General features: G+C 41.3%; 1 protein-coding gene across 3 annotated transcripts in view; it reads right to left on the bottom strand.

Moving 5' to 3' along the window:
• Nucleotides 1–21,711, bottom strand: part of LOC122934452 (SLX4 interacting protein) — a 200,349-nt gene that overhangs the window by 20,764 nt on the left and 157,874 nt on the right. For 2 of the 3 annotated variants that reach the window (XM_044289923.1, XM_044289924.1), the window contains exons 5-6: nt 9,758–9,835; nt 6,086–6,183 (exon numbers count right to left, since the gene is read on the bottom strand). In XM_044289923.1, coding sequence (XP_044145858.1) covers nt 6,086–6,183; nt 9,758–9,835 — 176 coding nt within the window. The remainder of the gene's footprint in view (nt 1–6,085; nt 6,184–9,757; nt 9,836–21,711) is intronic. The other variant, XM_044289926.1, reaches the window with a different exon arrangement.

The following is a 21,711-nucleotide window of genomic DNA, read 5'->3' as shown; positions in this document are numbered from 1 at the left end:
AGTCTGGACAGGTGCTGTACTGCGAGTCCGGAGCGTGACACTCGCTCGTGTGAAACCTGCCTTATAGTATGGGATTGACTCACACAGAATATTCATTTGTACACTGAGTAAGCTTTATTTACATAAAACCCAAATCCCCCGTTAAGTAAAATTTAGCAAATGTTTGATAATCTTTAAAAAAAATGTATGAGTGTACACACACAAGCGCATATTCTCATAGTATGTATGACATGTCAATTATTTGTAAGCCCCAGTCTCAACAGAACCCAGCTGAAGATGTTATCCCAGGTTTAACTGTGAGTGATACATGATCGGCTCACATTATGACCTGGGGCAAACGCTTCTGGTCCATTGTCCAGGTTTCCCAGATGAGTCAGAGTAAAATCATCCCTGTAAAAATTCCTAAACTGAAAATCATAACAAAAGAGCTTACATCTTCTGATAGGAAGCCACCAGACATACTCCACTTATTCCTACTAGTACAAGAACCTTAAGAGTGAATTACAATATGGAAGTAACCTCCTAAAAAGGACATCTTCCTCTTTAGAATTAAAGCTTTGCTCAGGATCAATGATATATATCATCACTATGCGTTAAAGTGCAGATCCTGAAAGTCACAACATGCAGAGGACTTGTTTTACACTCAACCCATAGCTCTATAATGAGGGGATAGGTTTATCGAATATAGTGTATGGATTATGTCCTCCTCATCCAGCTGAAATAGGATGGATGGACAGCTTAAGGCCTCTTTCACACGAGCATTACGGATTCTCTCTGGGTCTGTTTAGGAAAAAAACCTGATGGTTTTGCACACAAGTTCGGTGAGTTTTGTCTGCGATTGCGTTCAGTGTTTCATTTTTTTCCACACGGGTGCCATTAATTTTTGTTGCGTTTTTCACGTGTTTGAAAAAAACCTGAAAAACTCCTAGCAGCCATCAGTGAAAAAAAAACACTGCATCCGGATTGCATCACCGAAGCCCTATTCACTTCTATGGAACCAGAGCTTCGTGAAAAACACAGAATATAGAACATGCTGTGATTTTAACTAAAAGTAGAAATGATGAGTGAATATGATGTGCACAGACCTAATTAATGGGTCAGGATTCAGTTTGGATGCAATGCATTTGCTTTGCTCATCGCACCCTGATGGAAAACTCGCTTGTGTGAAAGAGGCCTAAAACAACCTTCGGGTTAAAAAAATAAAATAAAAAATCACATTAACTGGTGAACAAACAGAACACTTACATGGTGACCTCCGTTTCATCGTTTTAGATGCAGATCTGCCAGTTATTGGGCTCCTCTTCTGCCAACATGATGCCCGTACCGCTTCTCAGACTGCCTGATGTATACCGTTCATTTGGTAGTCCAAGAGGCTTCCTCCTGCCCTTGGATTGGCCAGAACTACTCATGAGAATAGTGCTGGCTAATCTAAGAGCAGCCTGGACCAGTAGGAAGTGTCTTGGGCTACCAATGCAGTGTATATCAGGCAGTCTGAGAAGCAGAAGAAGAGTCCAAGAACTCGCAGATCTGCAACTAAAAAGATCAGGGTCACTTTAATAGGCTCTACATTTCTTATCGATAAAAAGTCAATGACAAAATGCCAATATATACATTAGCTCCAAAAGAGAAATCACTCAAATGTTTATACTCCTCACAGGTATCACCACCTAATTCAGGTGCACAAGCCAGGTTTAGTTTAATAGAAAACCCAACCATATGCAAGCTTATCAAAGGGGTAGGTGGAAAATAGAGAGCAGTACCTAGAAAATCTATAGAAATAATCCCCTGGTCAGATCTGGACCCGCAAAACACTGACACAGACTAGGTTTGCAATATTTTAAATCTACAGACCTTACAAGAGAATCATCGCCCATCCTGGTAAATTAGGGGTGATACCAGGCAATTAGCTAGTCTTTTATATTGTTGAGGTCTGGGTTGGTCACCTTTCATTGGTGAGAGAAAATGGTCTCCACATGTAACTCTTCAACATATAATTGAGACCTCTGCTAGCATTCCTGCCAAAACACATATACACAACTGCTGAATATTATGTGGCACTTTCAAAATGAGTGTGGTTAGCATAAGGGAAATCCTCAGTCACTCCCAAGGGGCTAAAAGCAAACACCTCAATACAAGAGGATAAACTACTTCAGGAGGGAAAACCATTTGTAGCAACCATCTGAGCTACCGAAAACTTATGAGGGAGTCACATTTTATTAGTGTTAAAGAAACATTTGGGGGGGGGGGGGGGAGAATCACAACTATATAAAATAGACAAAGATAGATTGACGGATAAAAAATAAAATAAAATAAATATAAAAATGAAGCAGCACTCCAAATAAGGTGAATACGTGATGGATCCTCTTTATTCAACCCAAGCAACGTTTTGGCCCAGCCCAATGAGGCCTTTGGCACGCTTGCCAAAGGCCTCATTGGGTCGAGTGAAAATACGTGGGATGAATAAAGAGGGTCCATGAGCCATCTTCACTTTATTTGGAGTGCTGCTTTATTTTTTCATTAACCGTTGGACCTATTGCCTACTAATGATGCAGACAATAACTATATCTGCACTAGACGAGGATGCTGTTCAATACTATTTGCCTGGTTTCAATGTGGCCCTGTATATCGGGCTGATTTATAGCTAATTATCATGGAGCTGTACAGCATTTGATGCAGTCCTGCACTGTCAGACCTAGAGCAGCACCCACATCCCAAACTACCCCATCCACTAGCTAAAAAGGCTTAGAGGGAGCATTGCTCACTGTCATGCAAGTCATATCATTCCTAATTTCTTGCAACATCACTTGTCTGAAGACCGGTAAGAGGGAAGAGAGAACTTGTGAACTAGAACTAGTCTGGCCGCCAGGATCTCCATACCCTCAGGTAGCTTACTAATTACTAAATGTATATAATATATTCATCTTCCCAGTGCTAGGTTTTCACTCCACAGACCCATATTGCTAAGCAGACTTACAGCATATTGTCTGTTTTGTCTTATCTTATTGCTCCTTTTCGCCCACAGTAATTCTAGAACTATATTCAACCTCGGTTTCCTAGTTCATAAACAGCGCTGAGGGTGCCTATCATGGAAGTGTGTGCACTGTACTTAATACAAAACATGTGTTTTTCCTGAATAAGTCATGTTGCATCTGTAGCCATCTATTGGGGCCTCTAGGAATAGCTCATCAAAAATTGCAGAACAGCTTTTTGCTCAATTCACAAAGAGGCACCTCTGCCCTTAATTCTGATCATCTCCTTGCACACAGTACGTCCTATTAATCTCTTGAGAATATGAATGTTCTACACTGAACCGGAGCTTCAATACGACCACTGGGAGGAATGAACGTTTCTGCTGTCAAGTCCAAAGCCAGCTGTTGGGTGGTCACACTCTGTTCATCCTCCCTTTCTTTCGGGCGTACTTCATTTTCCCTATAGAACCGAGAGGATGAGTGCGGTTTAAGGCCTGGCTGAAGCATACAAACATTGCAGAGAAAAATGATCAGTTTCCCCTAGGTCCACATCAACCCACGGCCAAGGATTCCTGCTGTAATTCCGCACGGCTGCTCTTGAAGTTCTCCATGGCAGGGGGCCACCGGTGTGTTTTTCAGTGATCATAGGATCCCATAAGGACTGATATGGTTACATATCTTCAAGGAAACCAACTGTGAATAGGCAAGGAGGAAATATATTGGTGGCACCAGTCCAGCTTTATTCATGGAAAACACACCGGCTTAACTATGAATAAAGGTGATGACATAAACAATATAAAATTCAGATGGTCGATTAAAAAAAATATTTACTTAACTACATTTTTGCAAAAGAGGAAAGAAATGTAGAAGCCATTTTGGAACTAAATTTGAGGATGACGCAGTTCTGGAAAGAGAACAGCTACCTTATTAATTATTATTGTGTGTCGTAAGAGGTGACTGGCATCTCTCCCATCCATAGTACCCGATTTGGGTAACATAAAAACTGACAAGTCCACTTCCACTGATGGATAATGGTCACTAGTGCATTCTTTGGCAGGATACCAGTGCCCTATTGAAAGAGATGTAACGTGGTAGTACTGTTACTTTTCTTTACGTCTGCTTCTATGCTATTTACAATGGTACAACTGTCTACAGTAACTCTTTATTTTCTATACATTACAAAAAAATAAAAATTGCTGAGTGGTCCAAGCCATGGTAATATGTAATGTCCAAATACGCATATGACGTAAGGTGGCCATACATAATAGATTAAATTCAGGCAAACAATGTTATGGCAGGACTGGCCGATCATCCAATGTGCAATGTCAGGTGTTGGAGGATAAATGACCGGTCCTTTTTTCTCTTTTCTCAAGGAAAATAAGCCACCATCAGAGGTGGTTAGCAGTGGGTTATTCCCCTCCTATATTGAAGGCAGGGGTCGAAAATGCATGTCCATGAGCGGGAATGTCGGAAGGGAAAAGCTGTCAGGTAAACAAGTGTTTGGTTAGTCATAGTCATGATCTTTCCATGGGCTCACACAATATTGAAATCTGTGTTAATCCATGGGTGAAATCCTTAATAACGCTATATTGGTAATTGACTTAGATTAGTAATATTAGCCTTGTTATCTATTAACAGGTAGGTCCTGGAGCAATATTCTAAACTGAATCATGTCCAAACCAAGCCTGAACTTTGGCTGGAGAACAAACCGTCAGACAATCAGTCTGATGGATTTATCACTGAAAGTTTTCTGCAGCTGCTACAGTATGTAATAGAAAACAGAGGCTGTAAAATGGTGTGATTTACCAGGCGGGAACATGGTCTAAAATGAGACAGATAAATCAATACTTAAAGGGGTTATCCAATGTCATAAACAGCCCCATCCCTTGTGTCGGGCCCCTCACACAATATATACTTGCGCCACTCCTGGTACCCGCACCGCTGCTGCTGCTTCTCCCTGTACACGGATGAAAAGAATCCGGTGTCGGGGGGAGCAGCCATTGACAGGCGGGGACGTAGACAAGCTTCCTTAGCATCGCGGGTGACGCTAGGGAGGCTCGTTCCTGTCCCTGCCTCCCATTGGCTGCTCTTCCCCGACACAGGATGTTTTCATCCGTATACAGGGAGAAGCAGCTCGGCGGTGCAGGGACCTGGAACGGCGCAGGGAGCAGGGTAAGTATATTTTGTGTGAGGGGCCCGGCACACGGGAGGCTGTTTATGACATTGGATAACCCCTATAAATCCAGAAAATTGAAAAAATGTTGGCACAAATAGTTTTCTGACTGAAACAGTCCAAAGTAAACCAAACTTATAAAAGGTGTTGTCCTATCCCAGCCAGTGGAGGCGAAATTATGGATAGGGCCAGCGAGCGTTCCACTGCTTCTCTAACTCCTATAGCAGAGAATAGGAGTTATGCTGCTTCCATAACTCCTGAGTTATGGGAACAGCATAGCTTGCTGTGCTACACTGTTTGCATAGCTCCTATTCACTGTTATGGGAGTTTTGGAAACAGTTTACTGTGGTTATTCTCATCTGGTCCATGAATGGGAAAGATAGGACAACCTCTTTAAGAGGTGTGCAACTTTTAATAAATTTGAAGCATTTGATTCCAATGATCTGTATTTAGACTGGCAAATGAGACGCCAATCTTAATAAATCTACCCTTAGTGGTCCAATGCAAGTTTAAAGAACAATAAATCATACAGGAATGGTTCCCATAGTTATTCATAAATGCCCCAAAATGCTTATTCCAATTTCAGACATTGGGGGCATATCGTAGGATATGCCCTCAATGTCTGATAGGTCCAGGTCCCACCTCCGAGACCCACACCTATACTTAGAATGGAGCCTGCAAGGTGCCGCATGCTGCTCTGCTATTTTCAGCCCTCTCGCAAGAATAAATAGAGGGCAGCCGCAAATGTGCGGTGCGGACTCCGAGACGTTGCGGGCTCCATTGTAAACATAGGTGCAGGTACCAGAGGTGGAATCCGCACCTATCAGATGTTTAGGGCATAGCCTAGGGATATGCTCCCAATGTCTGAGATGGGAATAACCCTTTAAATCCTGCTAAAAGTAAAGACCCATGTGGAGTGGAGTCTACAAAAGATCATGCTCACCAAACTGGAAGGTTTAATGGTCTCAGCTGCCCACGTGTTGGAATGAGGCTCAAGTTGACTTACGCAGACCACAATTCTGTCCGGAAACACATACAGTTCTGTACAAAGAAAAAGTTTGAAGAAACTATTTATCAGTACAACAAGCTTAAAAGGGTTTTACAAGCTTTTTTTTTTTTTTTACTGATGACCTATCCTCTTATCACTATCTGATCGGTGGGGTCCGGTACCTGGGATCTCCGCTGGTCAGCTGTTTGAGAAGCATGATGCCTGCAGTAGCGCAGCGGCCTTCTCTCAGTTCACCAAGCACAGCGCCATATATTGTACAGCGGCTGAGCTTGGTATTGCAGCTCAGCCTCATTTACTTCAATGGGGCTGAGCTGCACCTAGGCCATGTGACCAATAAACATGACATCACATGGCCTAGAGAAAGCGGTGAGAAGACTGCAGCACAGGTTCTATGTTTCGTAATCTTGCCTTACTTTAGTAAATTTTATTTCAGACGTGATGGAACAAGATTAGGAGTGAAACATCATGATGGCACAATTCATTGTCTAAAGTATGAGGAGTGACATTCTTGATCTTGTTTCAACATCTCATTCTGTGGTCCTCGCTTGTACCATTTGATATCCACTATAAAACTTCAGAGAGGTAGGAAAGTCCAGACTGACATTACATCTAGAGGGAGAGGGCTGATAGCATAAAATGTGTTTAACAGGGAGTCATGTCAAAATTATGCCCATCTGTAATATTCATGGGTTTTATGTTTATACATCCACTTAAGCTGAGGAAGAGAGATTAATGCCGCATTCTCACCTGCAGCAAGATGGATCCAGCATAAATGCCTGCCGTTGGTTGGTCCAAAAACCACTGCATGCAACGGTTTTTGTGGACACACTGGTGATTTGTAGAATCTGGCAATGCCGAATCTGGTGAACTCTAGCAGGCTGTTCTCTGCTGGAACAGCCTATCAGAAACGTTCACCAGAGATGTAAAGGTGGCCTAACTTAATGGATCCAATTATATAGGGTAGGTGTCCAAATGGCAGACCAATGTTTAACAACGGTCTTGTATAGAACCTAGGGATCTGGAGGCAGAACCACAGAAGATGGAAAAAGTTAAGACATGTCATCCAAAATTTGGAGCAAGTGTCAGAATACTCCATGTGGAACTTAATCAGATACCGGTTTGTATAATACACTCAAAGAAGGATCTCCTGTATAGCTGGGTCATACATTCAATATATTTAGGGAAGAACAGTTTGGGTTTTTAAAGTGTGATATGTCATAAAATAATGAATATCCCTTTAACAATAGATGAGATTAAAAATAAATTTTAACCAAAATGTTACCAATTGGGCTCAAAATCTAGTTTCCCTATCAGTATGCCTTTGGAGTGTGGGAAGAAACCCACACAAACATGGGGAGAACATACAGACTGGAAGGAGATGTTGACCATAGTTGGATTTGAACCTAGAACCCAAGTTCTGCTAAGGACCAGTACTAACCGTGTTGCCCATAATTGATACCAGGAACACAATGGATATCCAGAACTTTATAAGTGGAATGCTTTATTACCATTGCTGCAACAAAGTACGATCATCAACGCATCACGGAAGCCTGAGAAAAAATATTTTCTTTGATAACACCACCTAAAGGTTGGTTTTGGGTTACATCTGACCAATAATGAGAACAATGTGAACTCAGATTTCACAGGCTCAGAGCTTTGCTACAAAATGAGTTAGTTGCTGCTGTCCAGCTGATGTATCCTGAAGGGTGAAATCTATCTCAGGTGAAACTCAACATGAAAATATCTAAAGTTCTTACTGTTGTCTCCGTAAGCCAAATATAATTTCACTACATATATGTACATACTGGCATTCTGATCTGTATTCTGTCAAAACTGGTTCCCACCACATTTCTTAAAAAAAAAATTGTAAAAAAATCTCCGTCCCACACACAGCAACACAGACAAAAATTACAATTTATCAAATGTAATAGCATCTGTAGGGAGATTATATTACACAAAGTTATTGTATGACAGGTATGATGTGACAGATGAGTGTAAAAATAGCCGGTGAGAGCCGTATTATGTTACAATGCACACTGGTGAGGAACACCATTTAATCAACTACAAGTGGGAGTAACATGGAAGACGATTAATATTCATCTTGTAACAAGGCACTATAAACATTTTTTTTTTTACTATAAAAAATCATATTCATGGATTGCATTTTTGTAAGAAGCCATTTTGTAGGGCAGAACACGCAAAATATAATAAATACACCTTAAGTATGGAACAAGGCCCTTTGTATATCAGTTCAATGTAACGGTAAAAGGGTTGTCTCAAAACCTATACTAGTTATAGACTAACTACTGGCACCCTCAATAATCGGGGGGGGGGGGGGTCTCATGTTGCCTGTTTCAATGGAGCAGCAGTCAAGCACACTGCACAAGCATAAGGGACTGCTGAAGATAGCTGATGGGGCGCTTGGCTATCTTCAGCAGACCTATAGAATTTGAACAGAATACTAGTGCACATGTTGGGACTGCTGCTATATTTAACAGGGACCCTGTTCTTGCAATTGGTGGGGTCCCAGCAGTTCTGTGACTAGGTGATAAGATCTCATTCTTTTTTTATTCATATGTATATTAAATACAGATTCACATTTCTTTAGCCTCAGTGGAGCATCTAGGAAGCTGGTTGGGCCTTGGATAGGCCACAACCCACTTATTAATTAATGTCAATAGGACTATTACATAACTGTTTCTAAAGGGGCTGTCTGGTCTGTAAAGAAAAACCTTTTCAAACACACTATTAGGAAATTCAGGCTCACCATCTAATAGCCCTCCTGCTCTGGAGGACGTATTATACGCTCATTGACAAAAATAAAATAATGCACCAAATAGGAGTTGATGGAATCAAATGAAACTTTCTATGTGTCAATGGAATGATGAGATATGTAAGAGATTTCAGTATTAAAGTGAAAGGATATGTTTATTGGGGAAAAGTGTACAACTGAAAGCAGGCTCTAGGACCTTGTTTGACTTCCTTTAGCCTGGATACAAGATGAGATACTGCTTCCTACAGTCCAATGATGCCCCCGATTTAAAGTCAGTCAACAGGGCAAAATGTATCTCACAGATGCATGTCTAGCAGTGAACGATCTCTAACCCAGAGGTGTACTACTCAAGAGTTTATAGAGCAGGAGGGGAAGGACTTTCATACCCTCTTGTGGCAAGACCCAATGTCTAATCGGATCACAACCGTAATCAATCACATATCTGCCTGAGACATAACTGCATGCCGAGTTTCACAGCAATCCAACATTTCTATTAGGGTGCGTTATTTTTGTGTGTCAATGACTTTTTTTTATATCCATGTATTGCAATGATTTCAATAGATATCATGGGGAATTTATCATAAGGGTAAAATATATATCCAAAACTGAAACTCTCTCATATATAGAATATATATATATATGATCTCATATATATATTCTCGCTCTTGAGAAAAAAATGAAAAAGAGCAGTGTGCCTTAAAAGGATACCAACAAAAATAAATTGTTAAATACACCAGAGGAAAGATTCCTTGTGGAATTCTGTAGAATTGCAGGGGCAATGCAAGCAAATCCAGCAGAACAGCAGCAGTAGTCGTAGTACCATGATGATATACCTCGATACTGATGTTTCACGACACAGCGAAGGTTAACCCATCTCTTAATAAAATAAGCTGCAATCCGCAAACGAGTTCCTAAACAAAAACAGAATACAAAGCATAAAAATCTGGCATTTACTTGTACCAAGCTGTGAAAACCAAGCAAAACTACAAATATTGTTATGATGAAAAGGGGACATGATGGAGACAGATGTATGAGGAGGGACCTGAAGTTAAATCAAAGAGCAGCGCTTCATTAGGGTGTTTAAATGTCCCTCTAAAAAAAAAAAAATAAATTCAAACAATAAGTCATCAAGCCCTTTACAGTTTTAGCTATATAACTTTGGAGGAAGCTTGTGTGACAACAAACATTGCCACCAGGTAATGCTTCTTTGATGCGGACCTCCCACAGAAACATGCAAGACACATTCTCAACGTACTGTACATCTATGTGGACATGATTGCTTGAAGTTACAGGTCCAAAGCCTGAGCTACAGCGGTAAAGATTCTGATGACAACATCTCAGTTCTAGCAGATGTAGTCATGTCATAGACATTTATCATTTGTGGTTGATTTGTGTCAGTTTTAAGTTGCTCTTTGGCGTGTGTGTCTGCGCCAAATTTATAAAATGGCGCACTTTAATAATATAGTTGGCGAGAGTGCAATGTGGTTTACATCTATATGAGTACAAGTACTCCAGGGGGTTGCCAGGTGTGGAGATGCAACTTTTGGGCAAGTTTTCCAAAAGTTGCACATAGTAAATGTGCCATAATCTAGGTCTAATTCTCATTGTTGTCCCTTAAACAAGGCGAAGCTCACCAAATGTTGCAAAAAAGGGCGCAATTGGGATCACAAAAAAACGGATGTATCCGATTTGATAAATGTACCCCTTTATGTTCATCTAAACCCATAAATACAAAAATATCTATATCTTAGGCTACTTTCACAATTGTGGTACAGCGTTCCAGTAAGCTGTTCTGGAGTTCTCCGGATTCGACATTGCCGGATGCTACTGGAATGTCCACCGGCCCCATTTCTCTGGCCGATTCCCAGCATTCTATGCCAGAACAGACTGGTGGAAAGCTGTACCACATATGTGAAACTAGCTGTACTTTAGTGTATTTAAGTCCATGAGGGGGAAAAAAATCTATTGTGGACCTCACAGAAATTCCACTGCAAAATCTCCATGTGTTACTGCATCACATCTATTGCAAAATTCTGCAGAAAGACCTGACATAGTGCAAATCTGAAATCTGCATCACCTTAATTTCTGCATGAACACTGTTCCATAGGGTGAAGATGAGATTGAACAAAATCATATCCATTCTGCTGCTACTGTATTCCACTGAGGATTTTCCACCCACACATCCGGATGAAAATCAGTTTATGTGTAAACCTACCCTTAAAATCGTAACAGGAAAGCTAATCAATTAACATAGAAATAATGAAATGTATACTAAACAGCCTATTTTTTTTTTTTTTTTATCTTCTGGTAAGTCACCCCTTTAGGTCTCCTACACATGAATTTGCTTTGGTGTTCTGTTGCCACTAAAACACCCCATAAAACCTCAAGCGTTTTTTGCATATCACATGCGTTTTCATGCCCTTTTTATGTAACACATTTGAATTGCTTTTTCATGGAAAATACTGCATTTATTTAAAAAATGCACATGAATTGAAAAAAAATAACACCATTAGCAAAAAAAAAAAAAAAAAAAAAAACAGCATGCGTGTCCTGTATTTCAAAATTCTCAGACTTCATCCAACAATTGGAGCAAAAAAAATGTAATGCAAAAATGCATAAAAAGGCAAATGTTTGGGAAAATGCAACAAAAATATGTGAGAATCCAGCCTTAAATATATTTTAGCAACAGAAATCTATGCTACTTCCACGACCCAACTTGAATGGGTGTCTAAGAGAAACTGGAAGCTCCTCTTTTATTAGCTTTCACAGTGCTCCTATTGTTAGAGCAACAGTTTGTACTCCAGAGCGGTTATTCCTTCTGTAACTTGAATAAATGTTAGCCATTTCCAAAGGTTTTCCATTATTTCATTCTTTTTCATACTTGTATTCCGACAGTGTGCTTCCACAAACCAGCAGTTAAATGCATTGAGAGGACTCCTGAGCTCACGCACATAATTGAGAGGACTCAAAAAGGAGTCCTCTCAATGCAATTTACTGCTGGTTCGTGGGAGCACAGCACCACTTACACTATAAACAGCTTAATTTAGTTTAGGGGGTGTTTTGGAGTTCACAGATTCCGTTTAAGAAGAGGGGGAAGGAGGCCAGTACTGCTAGAATAATCAGGTTCCATCATGATACTGCCGTATAGTATCAATATAAAATTACCATAGTACAAATATGTAATAGTGCCATATAATGCTTGAATACATGTGCTGTATAACAACATGTATTACAGCTTCTGTAAAATATCATTAATTTGAATTGACTGCAGTCTACAGAGACTGATGTAACCCATGAGACTTGCCCATTTATTCCTCCCAAATTTCCTACAGATCTCTAGTATATTGCCTTTTGCAATATGCAGATAAAAAAAAGTTTTCCACCTCGTGATGTACAGCAGACCGAAGGATATTTCACCTTGTGTCTGGTGCTAAAGCAAAGTATTCCCAATCGCAGAATGCCCTGCTTTCCACCAGCCCATTTCAAGTTCTTCTTTGTTGTGTCTTGTTGGCGCAAGCAAGACTTTCTTTTTGGCCAAATTTGGTCGAAAATTTGAGAAACGCTATTTTTGGGTACTTGCTGGAACATCAAGACCCGCAGAACCTCCACACAACAACAAGGGACAACATATTGTATACACCAGGGATCAGCAACCTGTAGCACTCCTGGTGTTCTGAAACTACAACTCCCAGAATGCTCCATTCACTTTTATAGGAGCTGTAAGAACAGTGCCAATGGTTGCTGATCCCTTGTATACACCATGAACTTGAATGACAAAAATGACAAGGGATAGCATAAATACTTAGTGTCTTAGAAAATATCAAAACCCTAGAATTCCTTACACAATCTTGTGTATACGCTTCAACTTTAAAACACTGTCAAATCCTGTCTCCTAGAATTTCCAGTAGCCAGTTCCTGTCCTTAAAATTGGTTTGGAAATTAAAACCTATATATAAAAAAAGCAATGGAGAAAAAAAGAGAGGGGCAGACCTAAAGGGGTTGTCCCATCAGGACTGCCCATTTCCATAGTTTACTAGAGTCACATGTACATCACACAGGTGTTTTCCTGGGCTCAGGACGTCCTATTAGCAGCAGGGAGCTATTGTAAAGCGCACATGTACTTTTAAGCTCCTTTGATTGGAAATGGTGGCCCAGTGGTTAACATTGTTGCCTTGCAATGCTGGGTTTGGATCTCAACATGGACATCTGCTTGGGAATTTTATATTCTCCACGTGTGTGAGTAGCTGAGATAGGGTAATTAAATAGTGTGCACCAGGGGCTGATTTGTATCATGATAACCTTTGTAAAATGGTCAAGAATATTTTGGAGGTATATAAGCAATACAAAAAGATGTTACTAAATAAAAGAGGTTACATGGCCATCATGTTACAATATGGAATACAGGCTACCATTACAGCTAGAGTTGTTGCGATACCAAATTTTTTATTCGGTTTCGATACCATGAAAAAAGTTTTGCGATACTCGATACCACGCGAAAAAAATAAACCAAAAAAGCCACGTGCATTCAGCATTTTTAAAAATGGCGAATCGCGCAGTTTTTATTTATTTTTTTCTGTTCCGGCGTTCACCACCTAGATTTTTTTAAAATATTTTAATAGTTTGGACTTTTCTGACGTGGCGATATGTAATATGTTTATTATTTATATATTTTATGTGAAATTGGGAAAAGGGGGTGATTTATACTTCATATTTTGGTGGGGTTTTTTTTTACTTTTTTTTTTTACACTTTTTATTTAATAACTATTTCCCCCCTTAGGGGCTAGAACCTGGGATCTTTCATCCCTTGTCCTATTCAGCCTGATAGAGCTCTATCAGGGTGAATAGGACTTCACACTGTCCCTGCTGCTCTGTGCTTTGTGCACACAGCATCAGGGATGTTACCATGGCAACCAGGGCTTCTGTAGCTTCCTGGCTGCCATGGTAACCGATCGGAGCCCCAGGCTTACACAGCTGGGGCTCCGATCACAAGCTGCCACTGCACCACCAATGAGGGGGAGGGGAGAGGTCCCTGTGGCCACTGCCACCAATGATTTTAATACTGGGGGGTTGAGAGGGGCCGGCACACTGTGCCACCAATGATTTTAATGGGATGGAGGGTTGAGGGGGGGGGGGGGCACACTGCACCACCAATGATAATTACCCCTTTATACAGGAGGCGGGTACTGGCAGATCAGCGGCAGTTAACCCCTTAGGTGCCGCACAATGCCGGCAATGCGATTCTGCTGCCGGCACCTGCCTCCTGTATTATGTGTTAAAGACTGACTATATGGGACTCCAGACTTTCACTATCAGGCCACACAGAGCGATGTCTCAGCACTCACCATTATTCCTGGGCGCCACTCAGTTCGCCCGCAGTGCCCCATTACTGTCTCCTCTCCTGCTCCACATGCTGTTGATTACTATCGGAGCGATGGGAGGAGACATCAGATTCACTAGTGGGCGTTCCTTCTCCCTGGCTGTAGCGCTGTCCAATCGCAGCGCAGGGAGAAGGAACACCCACTAGTAAAGCTGATGAAGCTGATTTTCTCCCATCACTCCGATAGTAATCAGCAGCATGTGGAGCAGGAGAGGCGAACGGAGCGGCGCCCAGGAATAATGGTGAGTGCTGAGACATCGCTGGGCGCCGCTCTGTGTGGGAAATGGGAATAGTCCTATCATTGGTGGCGCAGTGCGCCCACCCCTCCTCCGCCCCTCTCTTCTCCGCCCCTCTCTTATTATTGGTGGCAGCGGCAGCAGCACAGGGGGGAGGGAGGAGGACTGCTTCCTTCTCTCCGTGCTGCTGAGAGAACATGAGTGCGCCGATAGCAGCGCGCTCATGTTCAAAGATACTAGGCTGCACAGAAGCGCAGTCCAGTATCGAAAAAACTGAAATCCCGGTAGATACGATACCGGGACAAAAGTATCGATTGGGTATCGAAATTTCGATACCCGCAACAACCCTAATTACAGCTAGACCAGAGTTTGAATTGCCCACAATCCAACAAGGTTAAAGGGGTTATCACACAAAAATGATCATCGATGGGGGGAAATCTAATCACTGAGACCATCCAGTGATACTGAGAACAATGGGCTCATAGTCCACTCTATAAATGAAGCAGTAGCGCGCATGTTGGTTTACCGCTTTACTCACTTCCATGGGACTAATAGACTGCTCTCTATGTCACGTCTATGTAAATGAAGTACTGGAATGGCATGTATGCTACCACTCTGTTAAGGTAGAGGAATTACAGACCCCATTTGTTCACTGGATTGGCAAGTCCAACTTCTGGATAGGTGAAAAAGTTTTTGTGTGATAACCCCTAATTGGGTGACTTCACACATTTAAGAAACAGTTCAAGATACAGATATACCGTATTTTTCAGACTATAAGACACATTTTTCCCGCCAAAAATGGGGAAACATGGCAGTGCATCTTATAGTCCGAATGCTAATGACCGCTTCCATTATGGAAGAGGTCATTAGCATGCAGGAGGAACTGGGAGATGAGAGTAGCGCTGTGCAGGTTGTACTCACCTTCCCTGGTCTTCCAGGTCTCGCTTCGCTGGGCACTGTGTCCTGACAACGCACAGCAGCACGAATTAATGCACATAGGCGCTCACTATGATCTGATGCTGTGTAACGTCAGGTCACAATACACAGCAGGACCCGGATGATGAAATGAAACGGTGTGTCCTGGATCTACAGCACTGTCCAGAGGTCTGCTGATGGGGGGCTGAGGGGCTTAGGCTGATTGGGTCTGATCTGAGGCTGATTAGGGGTCTGATCTGAGGCTAATGGAGGCTGTTTTTTTTTTTATCTGAGGCTGATGGAAAAAGGGGGTCTGATCTGAGGCTGATGGAGGATGGGGTAGTCTGATCTGAGGCTGATAGCGCTTGGGGGTCTGATGAAGAATGGTGGTCTGATATGGGTCTGATGAAGAATGGGGAACCGATTTCGGAGGTCTGCTCTGAGGTCCGATGGAAAATATTTTTTTTCTTATTTTCCTCCTCCAAATCCTAGGTGTTTCTTATAGTCCGATGTGTCATATAGTCCAAAAAAAACAAAACTTTGCTTTGTTGACGAGGCACAAACCCAAGTTCAGCTTCAGATTTTGAAACAGTAATGTATGCACAGAACCGAACTGTAACATCACAGGCATGGGACTAAGCAAGTCTCACCTTACTTGTGACTATAAGAAGAAGGCCTCATACATTTTACTGCGGTTCAGAGTGCATATTATAAACAAAGTTTTGAAACAAATTGGGTTCAGATAGAGGAGTCCTAACTCGATTCGCTCATCATCTCCATTCATCACATCTGTAATGTATTTTACTTCTTTATATTGTTAAATTATTTTTATTATGCAAATGATGAATGGCCAAAAACATTTAGATGCACTAAATACTGTTCCTTTGTCCTTCCATGTAGAGACTTTCAATGCGTACATGCCAGGTTTAAACTTGTTCCAGCCCTCACCATGGCTCCACTCGTATGTTTCTGCTGGATAGGTTGATACTTTACAAACTTATACTGTAATAAATCTCCAGTTTCTTTCTGTTGCTGTTTATTTACAGATTAGATGATTAAGCACAACTGCGAACCTGTGAATATATTGATGTTGTCTTTTCTTTATATAATGGTAAACTGTTTAGTTTAGCATTAGTGGTTTTGATTCAAGTACGATTCGCCCCACCAACTAATTTAAAAAGAACACTTGACAGCTGCTGCAAACAGGAAACACCTGTCCCATCTGAAATTCATACGTACAACGGTCAATTACAGACAGCCATAAAGAGATAGGTTGATAGAAGACACAGGGCAACCAATCGTTCTCTAGTCGAAGATCAAATTGTGGAAAATCATAGGTTGCTTAAAGCAGTTAAGGTCCCAATATAAAGTGGTGTATAGTTGACCAAACGTCCCGAGAGCAGTGTGCTCTGCCTACACAGTTTAATGCCTGTCGGGTTCTACCAACGCTCCCCCAAAAGATGATGTTGCAGTAAAGATGGATAGTGTAAAATGAATATTTTTGCCAAATCCTTTTTCTTTACTTAGAGATAGGCCACAGCCAGAAGTGTCTGGCAACTGCTTTCTCTTCTCTTCCTGTTAAATATGTATTAATGTTGGGCCAAGCCAAACGTATATGTCTATGGGGGAGCCGCCAGGAAGGAGTTGGGAGAAATCTGTCGGCTGAACAATCATTCGACTGACAGCTATTGAATGTGTATGGCCGCCCTCTAGGATTGTTCTTGAGGTCACAAACTTGAGCAGTATCAGATCAAAAAAACATCCTCTCAATTAAGATGGTGGACATCCACCCTTTTTTTCTCAGTCTTCCATTAGATAAATGCTTACCTGCAATAATAAAGGGAGGTCTGTCAGCGGTTTTGACTATGATAAACTGCAGACAGCACTAGGTAGAGGCTGGGCTGGGGAGAGCAGTACAAACATACCTATTGTGGAGCTTTTATTATCAGAAGTACCCTGAATATGAACATTTATTCTGCCAGATTCTGCTCCTGTAAGTCATCCTGTTGGTCAGAAGCTCTTAATCTGATACTTTTCACTGGACAATGCTAAGCCAACTTTATTAAAAGTAATTCCAATAATAGAACCAAGGATGTCCATAGAAGAGGTGTAGGAAAAATCTAAATGGAACACCCCTGGAGCTGGTCCTAATTTTATCATCCCAGAGCAGTAGGTCCCAGAACATGATCCCTCCACTTTTACATTGTTTTTACAAAAGTAGCCGAAATAAAAGAGAAAAATTATGGCACTGATGCCATCCCTGTAGAAGACTTGATCATTATTCAAGCAATACAAATAAAAGATGCATTTTGGGGGACCAGCCCCTCCACCTATGATAAGGTGACAATTATTTTTATGTGGACATCCTGAGTGGCGGTAATGAATAGGGGTGGTTCCAGTATAAAATATGATCTCTTTTTGCACTAGTTTCTTTAGCATGTAGGGACTGTAGAGATGGCAGAGAAGATGTCTGGTGGCTTTCAGAGGGGGGGTTCTAAGGTAAGCTTTTATACTGACCAGGACTACAGGGTATGATAAATATTATAGGGCATAAGTACGACAACTTATACAGCTGTTATGAGCACCAGAATTTAAATAAAAATTTGCTTTGCTTCATCTAGCTGTAGAGAGGTCATACCACAAAAATTATTTATCACTGGGACCCCCACAATCCTGAGAACAAGAGTTCCCAAGTTCCCTCTATGAATGGAGAGGTAAAGCACACGTTGGTCCAGCAATCCATTCTCTTTTATGGGTCTGATGTAGCTATGTCTATGTCAGCCCCATAGAAGTGAATGGACCAACATGCACATTACCACTGTATTCATAGATGGGACTCGGAGATCCCTTGTTCTTGAAATTGTGTGTAAAGGTGGTTGACCACACTGTGATCCATTATTTCTCACCTATACTGCAGATAGCTGATAAATAGTTTTTGAGGGATAACCTCTTTTGGGCGAGATTAATAAAAGCTAGTCTATATGGGAATATATGGGTTGTTGAAGATATGCCCTTTAAAAAAAATGCATCTAGAATGTTCACGCTGTTTTGGTAGTGTGATACAATCTGCCAGGCATGTGAGTCTATTCAAACCATTTCCATTAGAAAGCCAAGTCAGGTCAATGGGATTATGTCATATTCATACAGTTATGAAATACTGACTTTAAAATAAAATAAAAAAAAGTTGCCATTTCCCAGTTCAAATTTATATGTGCTGACAAGAAAAAAATAATCTCTAAAATGACAGAGACAAAAGGCATAACATAAAACTAACATAAATCTTGATTTATGACCATTTCCTCTAATTGTGAAGCTCACGGTAAAAAGTGATTCATTGTCTGTGTATTCCAAAAGAACAAAGAAGTGAGAGTAGTGTATGCTGCAGTGCAGACAGACAAGGCTTTTCAGACAGAATACACCACAGTGCAAGGGCATCCAGACTTGTGATACTGCTCAGAGACCAAATGTCACTGCTCCCCAGTCATAATGCCGTCTTATGTCACACATTCAGACTGCATGGATAAAATGGCCACGCACTGTCAAAGCACCGGATTGTTTTATAGAAAACAAGATTCCTCTTGTGTCCACAATCTTGAATGGAATTAGAAGATTATGAATTGGCAAAGTAAAGAGGGGCACACAAAGAGGCCTTGGAAATGAGTCGGACATCCAAGTTCCTCCAATTTCCCTAAAGGGAGTGAACGCCTACCAAATTATTAATGTGAAAACAGGTGAGCCTTGTTTCACTTATTCACATTCTGATACTTTACAAAAAGTTCTTTAACCCCTTAAGGCCACAGTCATTTTTCGCCTTGGGAATGCAAATTATTTTTTCAGTTTTGTGTCCTAACAGCCACAACTTTTTTATATTTTTATTCGAAGAATGAGGTTTGCTTTTCTGTGGTATGTTTTTTTTTTTTGGGCCATAATTTTCAGGTGCATGTGAATTGGTGTTTCATTTATATTTTTTTTACGGAGGGCTAAAAAACACAACTGTTAACTTTATTGCATAGGTTGTTAAAATTATATCAATATTTCAACTATTTTTTAAAGGTGTCTTTATTTTTTTCTAATCAATTTTTTTTAATGCAAACTTTATTTAACATATTGGCCCATATGTACTAGTCCTAAAGATAGTGTAAACCTAGACAGGTTGGCTAAACCTGAACCACACTTATCACAGTGGATAAGTCTAGATGAGAAATTTGATGCAGATGTAACAGATCTCCTGGCACCCCGACTGGGTACCTCCGTTGATGGATGCTTCTAGTGGAGCCCTCGGGAAGCAAGCACTTGACACCGTAACCACCACAGATCCTATGAACCACTGCAGCTTTGTTGGAATCTCGCCGTCCTCCATCCACTCTGGACCCAAGACCGGGCTTCAGCTTCCAGTGGGTGAACCTCTCCTAAATCCAGAGAGCAGGAACCAGAAACAAGCTCTTACAAGAGCTTATACTCAGGGGAGTATTGTGATATAGCAATCCCCAAGAGTGTAGTTATCCTATCCCCCCAAACATGAGCCAAGACTTTATGAAGGGGTAAAGCAGGTCTGTTTAATGAGCACAAAGGCATTTCGTATATACAGTTTTCCTCACAAGGTTACCACCCACGTGGACCTTGTCACAACAGCTAATCAACACAGTATTGTACAGTCACACACTCCCAGCTAATGTACACAAACCCCCCTCTGCCTGTGATACAATTAACAAAATACAATGGGCATTGTCTGTGATGCAATCAACAAATACAATGGGCATCGCCTGTGACACAATTACCAAACACAATTAACTTAATCACTCACAGGCAGAAAACACAAATTTTTCCCAAAACAGAGAAAACACCTCAAAACCCCACAAATCCCCATAAATTATACATCCATGGATAGCTCTAATCTGGACGAACAATATATCCAAAAATCACCCAGGTCCGAGCAGGGGTTCCCGAATTCCATGGAAGTCATATTTGACTGACGGCAAGCATGGCTTTTCTGCCCAAAACAGTTCCACAGATTTAGGCTGTGCAGCTGGTCTAGCTTCTCCTTCAAAGTTAGTATATGGGCCATAATCCTGAGGCAAGAGGCTGGCAAACAGGCCCCTCCAAAACCCAGTGGCGAGGTTATTTTCGCCACAGCAGAGATAGACAATTTTTCCATTCAATACCAACTATTTGTTAGAGCAGCTTAGACCCCACCCCCTTAGCAAAAAAGCTCTGCCCATATTTTACTAAGCCCCACTGCCATGTTGAGCATGTTGGGGAAACGACCGATTATCGGAAGTACCGATATTATCGGCAGATATTCAGGATTTTGTACATTATCGGTATCTAACCGTTCTGATATACCGATAATGCGTATAAAGCGAATACTAGTGAGCACTTCCATAATTGAAGCGTGCACTAGTATGCATCGGGAGCGGGAAAGAAGCGCAGCAAGCGCTTCCGATACTCACCCTCCCTGGTCTTCTTTGATGGGGTCTGCGCTGCACTGTCCTGACCCCGTACAGCGTCAGGATGTACTGCGCACACTATGACCTGACGCTGCACGCTGTCAGTTGACAGTGCAGCACGGGCCGGAGAAGACAGGGGAGCGAGACGCCAGACCCAGAGATGAAGAGGAGCCGCGGCGCAGGAGAGGTGAGGAGTTTTTAATTTTATTCATCTGAGGTCTGATAGGTGTTAATAAAGGGCTGATCTGAGGTCTGATAGGGGTTAATAAAGAGCTGATCTGAGGTCTGATAGGGGTTAATAAAGGGCTGATCTGAGGTCTGATAGGGGTTAATAAAGTCATTGAGTAAGGGGGATGGTGTGGAAATTGGCATTTGGCACTAGTATATTATAAATGTAAATTATAAATTGACTACCAACTAAGGGCTTTATTAATTTATAATATACTAGTGCCAAATGCAATTTTCAACCACCTCAGTGACTACCAACTAATTTAATACAGTGGCGGAAATAATTATTTGACCCCTCACTGATTTTGTAAGTTTGTCCAATGACAAAGAAATGAAAAGTCTCAGAACAGTATCATTTCAATGGTAGGTTTATTGTAACAGTGGCAGATAGCACATCAAAAGGAAAATCGAAAAAATAACTTTAAATAAAAGATAGCAACTGATTTGCATTTCATTGAGTGAAATAAGTATTTGAACCCCTACCAACCATTAAGAGTTCTGGCTCCCACAGAGTGGTTAGACACTTCTACTCAATTAGTCACCCTCATTAAGGACACCTGTCTTAACTAGTCACCTGTATAAAA

This window comes from Bufo gargarizans, chromosome 4 (assembly GCF_014858855.1).
Source record: "Bufo gargarizans isolate SCDJY-AF-19 chromosome 4, ASM1485885v1, whole genome shotgun sequence".
Lineage (NCBI taxonomy): Eukaryota > Metazoa > Chordata > Amphibia > Anura > Bufonidae > Bufo > Bufo gargarizans.
This window is presented reverse-complemented; position numbering and strand designations above follow the sequence as displayed.